Source organism: Ricinus communis, chromosome 2 (genome assembly GCF_019578655.1).
Source record: "Ricinus communis isolate WT05 ecotype wild-type chromosome 2, ASM1957865v1, whole genome shotgun sequence".
Taxonomy (NCBI): domain Eukaryota; kingdom Viridiplantae; phylum Streptophyta; class Magnoliopsida; order Malpighiales; family Euphorbiaceae; genus Ricinus; species Ricinus communis.
The window spans coordinates 15,487,171-15,497,556 of NC_063257.1; the positions used below are offsets into that span (position 1 = coordinate 15,487,171).

The 10,386-nt window shown below is 25.4% G+C and overlaps 1 protein-coding gene and 1 long non-coding RNA gene across 2 annotated transcripts; one reads left to right on the forward strand and one right to left on the reverse strand.

Moving 5' to 3' along the window:
* Positions 1-303: 303 nt before the first annotated feature.
* LOC125369149 lies at positions 304-5,785 on the reverse strand. The gene is made up of 3 exons (XM_048370761.1): positions 4,994-5,785; positions 887-968; positions 304-788 (listed from the first exon to the last, which is right to left on the reverse strand). The coding sequence occupies exons 1-3, from the start codon at positions 5,507-5,509 to the stop codon at positions 745-747; spliced, it is 642 nt and encodes a 213-aa protein (XP_048226718.1). The 5' UTR covers positions 5,510-5,785; the 3' UTR covers positions 304-744.
* Positions 5,786-5,828: 43 nt separating this feature from the next.
* Positions 5,829-6,682, forward strand: LOC125369150. Its single transcript, XR_007214726.1, has 2 exons — positions 5,829-6,067; positions 6,238-6,682. It is a non-coding gene; the product is annotated as an uncharacterized LOC125369150 (long non-coding RNA).
* Positions 6,683-10,386: the final 3,704 nt, after the last annotated feature.

The following is a 10,386-nucleotide window of genomic DNA, read 5'->3' on the forward strand; positions in this document are numbered from 1 at the left end:
TTGCGAGTACTAATTTAGACACATCAATGGCTTTTAGATTTGAATTTTTTTTAATTGATTTGCCACATTTATTCACTAATAATTTATTTTACTAAGCGCGTGAGCTCTATCTTTTTAAATTTTTTCAGACTATATACATTTAAAGGTGAGTCTCATGTGCTTATTAGGATAATTTATTAGTGAGTTGACATTACTGATATCATAAATCAATTAAGAATATTTCATTTTCGATAGCAAAAATTGATCAAAAAAGTAATAGATGCCCTTTAATTGAAACATAAATAAAAATATTAGTACCAAAAGAATCGAAATATTGACACCAATTAGATAAAAAGTCTAAAAACTTAATAACATCTGAGTAATTTATCCCAAATATCACTGGTTGGATTTCTTAGAACCATGCTCGCCCCGACCCGAACAGGAATCACTTCATATTCAATATAGTATGAGGACACTCTAGGTGAAACCAAAAAATATAATGAAGTGACAGAAAGGATGAGGGGGTAGGCATATATAGAAAGTCAATAACATCTTCAAACATTAACAAATGCAGTCAGCACCACCAATATATCAATATAGCTAGCCTTCATTGCATCCCAATAATAATAGGAAGAAGTTTTTGGTACTGCAAATATGTGCAGGATTTTAATTGCCATCAGGCTGGTAATTCCACCCGCTGTGCTGAAAATGCACTCCATTCGTCTATACAGACAGCTAATTAGTTCCTAACACCAACATCATTAATTAAATTTCAGCCTTAACAGTGACAACGTTCCTTAATGTCTTACCTGCAATGACAAGAAACTAGATTAATAAATGTCATGCTTGGCCGTTGAGAGTCTGAAAATGAGAGAATCTGAGTCTGGTAGTGTCCCATATTACTTACAAAAGTGCACGACCGAATAGGCAGCAAGATTGTTGCAGAAAATGGTCATGTGATGCATATAAGTGTCTTGGACTTGGCTTGGCTACATATAAGAATCTAATTAATATATGAAGGGAACATGAAATCACAGAGGATATTTTAGTTGTGCAGATCCAAGTTTATATGCCGCGGCAGAAATAAAAATATATAAATATAAAGTGCATATATTAATATGTCATTGAAAAATTGATATAAACAAAATCAATAGCAAAAATAAAGCGAAAAATAAAAAACAAAGCTTATTAGAGTACTTTTCTCAGTTGTAAAGTTTTAAGAACAAATTAAGAATAAAAAATACCGCCAAAAAAAGTAAAGCCAACTTTTGAAGATTTATTTTTTGTCATAGTTTAAATTGAAGAAGTAATTTTATCCTAGCATATAAAAAAAATTATGTTCACTCATCTTAATATAATTAATATATCTAGTATCATCTTTTTTTTTTTTTGCGGTTAATTTGTATCATGTTTTAAAATTTTATTATTATTATATCAGTTAAAATTTAACAGTGTTTAAATTCAGTCAGCCTTTACATTTTTTCTAAAAGTATTTTAAAAGTAATGTGTCATAACTGCCCAATCTATCTATCTATTAGGGCTGAATGCGAATCGGTCCAATTCGATTTTTTTTTAAATTATCATTATTATACTAAATCTCGATTCTTTTAAAATTTGAAATACTAGTACCGTATCAAACATAAATAGTACATACCAAATTGAATCAATTTTTCTGATTCAATACAATTCGGTTCGGTGCTATTTTCGGTTCTAATATTTAGAGAAAATATAACTTTAAACCTTACCTTTAATCAAATACATTAAAAAAATACAATTGATATCTGAATGCAACTAATATGAGAATTGAAATTAGATAGAATTACAATCACATTCTTGAACAACTTGCTTTGCAATTTAGTCTACTTACAAATATAATAATTTAATGTTCAAATATCTACTATTGTAATATAGTTAATATTTTATAGGTATTATTTATATAATATATATAAATATTAATAAATATATGTAAAGATTCGGTTCTGCGATTTGATCCTGATCAATACAAAATAGTTAGGTTCTCGTACGGTTATTACTAAAGAACTAGTACTATACCGTAATATTAAAATATTTTTGATCAGTTTAGTTTGATTATTTGGTTTTGGTACTTTTCGGTACAGTTATTTGGTTTAGGTGGGAATCACTGAGATTCATGCTCAACCATACTATGTATCTATCTATATATATACTAGCACTTTGCTCATGCTATTGCATGATTATTTTATTTATTTTACATTTAAGAACTTTATTTTATATATTATGTAATTCAATTTATAATTAATATTAGTACAAAGATAATTTTTATTTTTATTTTACGATATTTTTATTTTTATTTATATTAATCTTTTATAAAAATTATATAATACATTCTTATGAAATTTTTTTATTTTAATATATGTCTAAATAAATTTTAGAAGTATATATACTTATCAATTATTTTTTTTATCTATTTCATTGCAGTAATAAGTTTTTATACATCCAAATAATAATTATTTTTAATAAATAAGATTGTTAAAACTTTTATTATTTATTATTTCTTTTCAATATCACATATATATAGATTGAAACTTTTTATTTATTTATTATATTAGACTAATAAGTTTTTCAATATGTCATAAATTTTTTTAACTATTTTTATGATCTAAATTTAAAATTTCTATTATTTTACTATTTTATTAATTATATATATATATATATATATATATATATATATATATATATATATATATATAAACACATATTTTATCAAAAATAATAAGATTTATTATTAATTTTTAGTAGCTATAATAATTATTATACTATATAATAATCTTATATCTAAATAAGTCATAAATACTATATCATTATTAGCATTTAAAATCACATTTAATTCTTTTTAAAAAGTTTAGTTATATTTTTATGAATGTGTCATATGTCATTTTCTCACTAGAAAACAATAAGACCTAACTTTATATATATATATATATATATATATATTATGGAAGTGGGTCTAATTTCTTACACATAAAATTTTTATTTTGACATGTATACTTATATTTACTACATGAAATTCAAACTTATGTGTAATTTTATAATTTTTTCTATTAATTTAATGATTAATAAGTTACATTTCTAATTAAATACTGACCCTAATCCTAAAAAATAGCATATTAATTAAATTTTAATATTATATTAACTAATATATAATTTTCTGATCACATAATGCTACTAATTGTATTATAAGAAGTAGTATATTAATTATACTTTAATATTATATTACCTAGTAAATTAGTTTTCTAATTGGATAATAATTCTAATTCTAGAAAATAATATCTTAAACATATTTAAATATTATGTTTAATAATAAATTAATTTTTAATTATATAATAAATCTTTAATCTTAAATATAGTAATATCAATTATATTGATATTATTAATTTATCTAATATTAAAATTAATTAATAAATATCTTTAAAATAATTTTTATATTATTGCACTAATTAAAATTTAAAAATTTAAAAAAACTTAAGAAAGGTATTTAAAAATAGTTAGTTTCCTATTATTTTTTAAAATATTATAAATTAATATTAAATATTGAAAATCTTATTAAATTATATCTATCAATTTGATTTTATAATCGGAAATAATAATAACGGTCATGCAACGTATGTATAAATAACTAGTAAATATTAATTTTTAAAATATGATTTTTTTTTACATGTGTGTTTATATTTTGACACGTATAATTTTTATTTTGATATAGATATTTATTTTTGATATATGTGATTTAAGCTTATATGTAATTTTGTAGTTTTCTATTAACTTTTTGATTAATAAATTACATTCATAATTCAATAATGATGTTAATTATAAAAAGACATATTAATTATATTTTAATATTATAGTAAGTAATAAATTAGTTTTATAATTAGATAATAATATTAATTTTAAAAATTAATTTCTTAAATTATATTATTAATATTATATTCACTAAAAGATTAATAATTAATTATATAATAGTTTTCAATTTTAAGAAATAATAATATCAATTATATTGATAATGTTGATTTATATAACACTAATAAATTAATATATATTTTCAAAAGAATATTAATATTATTGCACTAATAAAATCTAATGTATTAAAAATTAGAAAAATATTTAAAAATATTTAATTTGACTTTCTATTATTTATAAGGTATATAAATAAATATTAAATATTAAATATTTTATTAAATTTTATTATAAATTTGATTTTATAATTAAAATAATAATAACATGTAATACCCAAAATTTTATTTTTAACAATAATAACAATATTAGTAATAACTAATAATGAATTTTTATTTAATTTAAATTAGTTTTATTTTGAGTAATTGAATTGGGATGATATAAAATAGAATTTCAAAAAAATTAATTAAGTGAATTCCTTGGGGGACAAATTATATTTATATATATATAGGCCACACTTAATTTTCTCTCAATATGAATATATGAATCAAATATTACATTTGAAAGTTATGAAAGAAATAGTAGATAATATTTTTATAAAATAATTTATTAGGGAATGATAAATTTTAATTAGCAAATGGTGTTGATTTAAATTGGAAAATAGTTAATAAATTGATTATTTAAGTTAATTAAATATTAGGATTAATTTGACAATTAGTTATGAAATAAAGGCTAAAAGTATGATTGCTTTAATATGGGGTTTAAATGAGAATTTTCATGGTTGGTATTTTTGTAATTAAATATGTCGGTAAGGGCATTTTAGTAATTTTACCATTAAAAGCAAGGGTAATTAAGTAACTCTCTATTTTTAATAATTTTAATTTGGCCCAAATTAAGTAGTTAGGGACTTAATTGAAATGCTATAGAAAAGTTGGAGGGTTAAATAGAAATTTTATAGGAGAAAATTGTTAATAATTAAAAAGAATGAGGGACTAAATGGTTATTAAACAAAAGTTGGAAGACCAAGTGGCAATAAGGAAAGAAAGAAAAGAGAAGAGTGACGGGAAGAAGAAGAAGGAGAAGGAACCTTCGGCTGCCGTCCATGGTAGACAGAAGAATTGTCCGTCTGGGGCGCGGCGAAGCTGGCCGGAGGTGCAGCGGAGGCCAGCGAGCGTGATGGCATCAGCAGCAGCAGCTCTAGTAGGCGGCGGCGGCGGCAGTGAGCAGCGAAGAAAGCAGCAGTAGCTTTTCGACGCCATTCAAGGCGTTCCCGATAATGGCGACAGGTGATTTCGGTGGCGATCAACTCGCCTGAGTGTAGGCTTTCTTTTGGGGGCAGTAGCAGCGTTGAAGGTGGCTGGAGGAGAGAGTTCCAGCGAGATAAATAGTGTAGGGGCGGCATGGATTTTAGGCTTTTTTCGGCAAGTTCCGGCGAGGGATGGCCGATTAGAAGACATATCTGGGCTCCCCTTAGCTCAAGCTTTACAATAGCACTAGTTTTGCAGCGATCGGACTCCGCTTGAAAATCGATGGCCGAGATCGTCCGTGGATTTCTCCAGATGATCCGGGGTTGGACCGGAGGATCGGGTGCTAGAATCATCATCTACGCGTTCTCTCGAGTCCGTAGGCGCACTCGGATCGTCAATTGGACTCCGGCAGCTGGAGGCGAGTCGACCGATTGATCAGCGTCTTAATAATTCTCTAGCTTGTTAGTTTTAGAGTTTGTTGATAAAAAATTATTTGATTAATTATAGTGTTGAACACTAGAAAAATTATGTGAGGATTGATTGTCGAAATAATAGTATATCGAACCATCTGCCAATAATTGTAATATGTGATGTGTTGAGAATCGGGAAAAATGTTGTAGTTTTGGTGGCCCAACTCTCGTTTATTAATTGTTGAATATTAGAAGTGTTTCTGGCAGGTCCTGGACCCGTTATACGGGAGGTAGAAATTTGTATTTAGAGGAGGTTTTGCCGAATTCTCGTTCGAATTTATCCGAGTCGAAATTCTTAGATAGTAAGTCCTAGGAGTCTAGGCCTAGGGTTATTTGTTAAATGGTTTACTTTTATTGATTGAATTGTTCCCGTGATTAGATAATCCGTAATTTCAGCTCGCTCCACTTGAGACTTAGGAGCAGAGCAAGGAGGTCGTCAAAACTGTGAGTTAAAGTCATATATCTGCTGTACATGTGTCATATGCTAAAATTTTATATAGCAATTCTGATTAAATAATTTAAGATTTAAATTATTTATTTAATTACTATTCATATATATATATATATATATATAATATCATTTTCTACATTATTGACAATATGAGTTGCATCAGGACCGCGGGCGCACCGGTATGAATCTGAGACAGGTAGAAAAAGATAAATTTGGGACTTACCCTGGTCGAGTTCAACTCTCTGGACTGTGTAGAGTGTGTTTGCCGGAGTAAAGGTCTATGGTCGAGCGTTGCTCTTTAGGCGCCGGTATTATTAGAAATTAAGTGACCAGACTGGATTTAAGGACCTTGGTCGAGCTTCCCTCTTTGAGCGCCAGTCTTGTTGGAGTGAGAGAGCCTAAAGGCTAAGACTGTTAGTGTTGGGAGTTAGGGTTCTACTAAAGTATTCGTCCCGTAGTATGTAAAATTTATTTTATAGAAGCATGGCATGACATGTGTTTTTGCATGACTTAGTATTTTATTTTAATTAAATGAATGTTTATTGAAGTGATTGTATTCGTTTTTGGATATATAATTTTAACTCACTCTCTCGACTGACAGTCTCAAATTTAACTGTTTTTCAGGTGTTTGTTAGTTTCCTGCAATTTTCTTTTCTTCAGCAGTCCGACTCCATTTTCGAGTTAATGTAACTATTTTATTGGTATGTTGACTTTTAAAATTCTAGATTCTTCGCAGTAGAAAATTTTAGAACTTATCATTTTGTAATGGCATGTAAATTCAGATTTTGCCTAATTATGCTGGCATATCGAATTAAATATATAGTATCTGGCGGTTAAGGTTAGTTATGGAATAATGCTAATGGACAGAATCTAGATTATATCTTGATTGAGTTAGTGAATTGTCAGATTTGCTATAGATTTCGGTGACTTTACGTCTATCAATTTCCTAGCACCGATCACGGGCCCATAAATCGGGTCGTAAGATACCAGTTGTGCAATGCAAGAGTTTAGAAGTAATTATTTTACTAAAATAAGACCCCATAATTGACATTATAGAATATTGTATTTAAGCAGCAGTTGGCGATAGTTTTTGCAACAATGTCTAACTTAGGAACTACTTACATAGTATGCCTAATTAATGGCAACGAAAATGCCTACTTATTATAAAATTAAAGCTACAATTGCTTTCAAATACATAAAAACTAAATGAAAATACAAAATATAATTAATTGAAATTCATTAATATATAAATGCTTAAAATATAAGATAAGTTATAAATAAGTATACCCAATAAATCCTGGCCTAGATTATAAATTTCAAAGAGTTCAAGTAAAAAAAAATTAATTTAGTTTTTTAAGAAGTGTCCTAATAAAATTATAAATTTTAGTAATTTGTGGAAGATTGGTTTGAGTAAACAATCTCACTATAGACTTTTAGATTTTATTAAAAAGACCATTTTAGATTTTTTTTTCAATTGGTAATAAATAATCTTTATTGGTTTAGGTATATATCAAAAAGGTAATGTCCAGAATATAACAATTATGATATGAATTTAATAGTTCAATTGGTGAAAAATTGTAATATGACAGGTTTTTTTTTTTTTAAATATTGTTCTTGATAAAGAAATATAGCATTCATATTGTGAGTAGAAAATTTAAGTACATATGATATAATAAAATAAAACTCATAATCCATATATGAAATTATAAATAATATTATATAAAACAATGCTTGAGATAAACATACAAGAAAAAGAAGAATAAAATAGCGAGAGCATATAGATTAATTTTATTCTTAAATGGTTGAATAGTAGAAAAATAATAGTTAGTATAAATAAAAGTATAATAATAAAGCAATTAACATCCAGAAAAAACACAAAAACTTACTAATCTTAAGTCTTAAATAACTAAAACCATATTAAGGTTTTTGTTTAAGAAGAAGGCAGAAATGGATATTACATGACTAAAAGATAAAAGATCATCTAATATATATACAACTTATATTTTTATCCATAACAAAAACAAAGGGTAAAACAGTTAAGAAAAATCAGTTCTTACAGTGCTCAAAAGCCCAAAGTGTGTAATAAAAAGGAAAAATTGCAAACTGGTGTTTTAACTTTTTCATTGTTTCTATTATAATGTCTATATTGTTTTTTATTTTATTTACTTAAGTATTTAAATTTGTTAAAAATATTTAATATGATGTCTCTAACTACTTTTACAAGTTAAAATGTGCTTATGTGTTTTACTTTAAATAGTAAATTGATTTAAATATCATCTTTTAAAATAATTTCATATTTTTTTCTTTTTTCTTCTTTTTTATTTTCTTATTTTTTATCTGTTTTCAACCTTTTTCTAATTTTATTTTATTTTTCAAGACATTAAGAAAAAACTTTTTCTCATTCATTCACATAAAAAATTAAGAAAATTAAACACTATTCTTTTTTATATTTGATTCTTTTACATTCACCTCAAAATACAAAAAAGTAATATATATATTATTTCAGTTCAAAACAATAAAAGCAAAACGAGAATGAAATACTAAATTATTTAGAAAAAATAATTTTTAAGAATTAAGAAATGAGAAGTAAATAATTTTAAAAAAATAAACTAAAAAGAAATTAAAAAAATTAATCCAATATATTTAGATTTTTAATACTAAGAAAAGATTTCATCAAAAATAATAAAAAGAAGATAAAAGATAAATAAGTAAGAGGAAACAAGAAATAGAGAAATTATTAGTAATGAAAAGTAAGAATATTTGATTTATTATATATGTACAATAAATTAAATTATTATTTAATCTGTAAAATTTATGAAAAATATTATAATATATAAATAAAAAATTAGTTTAAATTTAAAGAATTAAAAAACTAAAAAAAAAAACTAAATTTATAATTATTCCTAAACATATACCAACAAACTCATCATAGGGATACATAAAGCATCAAACTGACGTGCACAGTAATACAACCAACATCATCCACTAAAGTTGAAAAAATATGTACAACTAAAGAATAAAAAGAACAATATAGAGCAATGATAGAAATTTCAAATATGAATCTATTAAATTTTCTTTATAAAACATCTGTCACTGTGTATCAAGAAGTCAAAATTAAAAAAGAAAAGTCTCTGCAATCGACACATCAAACAAACTCCCGCTAGCAAGAAAAACACTATCAATCTAAAAAATGACTCTTATTATTTCAAAAGGCAACCATTATCAAACCTAATAAAAGAGAAGTAAAGTATAAAATGTATGAGTATAATCCTAAGATTTGATGGAACTACAAATTTGGCATACTAGGTATGCCTTAAATAATATATCAAATTTTTCATTCCTACCCAACCAAGGAATTGAAATGGCAAATCATACATAATAACAACTTCTAACTCCTTAATCTTTTAACTCCTTAACCTCGTCTTTTTCTTCTATGTTAATTGTCTCTCTATCAATCTTAATAGAGTAATTTTCAGTATTATTTACGAAAATAAACAAAATTACCATGTATGTAAAAAAAAAAGAAAAAGATCTACATATGAACAATTTAAATCTACAGCTTACTCATCAAACATAGAGATGTATAATTTTAATGGCAATCAAAACACATTCTTTCTTTATTCTCATCTCTTAATTTTTATTTTATTAAAGCATACACAAATATGAAAGTAAAAGCTTAGTTCTGCCTTTGGAAAAAAATATAAAAGTAAAAACCTTTATGATAGCAAACTTGTTATCATTTTGTATGTAAGTGCAACACATATAATAGACAACTTATTTATAATTAGTACACATTACCTTTTACATAAGTACCTACAAAGCCATTAGTTTTACTTGCCAATAATGATATTCTTAAAGTAGCAGAGCATTTGCGATCAAGTACAAACATATAATGCCTTCACCCACAATTTTTAATTTTTAAAGAACATTCATAAATGTGGTTTTTCTGATTAAATACTAGTATGAATTGATTCTGATAAGAATTCTCTTTCCCTCAAATAAAAATGTAAAAGGCAAAGGCATATTTACAGAAATTGTGCCAAAATTGAATCCCATAGCCCATTAACCTTATGGCAAAAAATTATTTATTTAGCAAAAGTCAGATGGCATTGATTCAAAATGTCATTAAATTTTGATACATATAGTTGGTATATATTAAATTTTGATACATATAGTTGGTATATATAATCATTTTATCACTTGTAAACTTTTAGTTGGGGGCATCAACATTTGCAATTTGTATAATTTCTTAATGGTGAAAAGAAAAAAAAAAGAGCAAATTAAGATGGCTATTATACATAAACAAAATAAA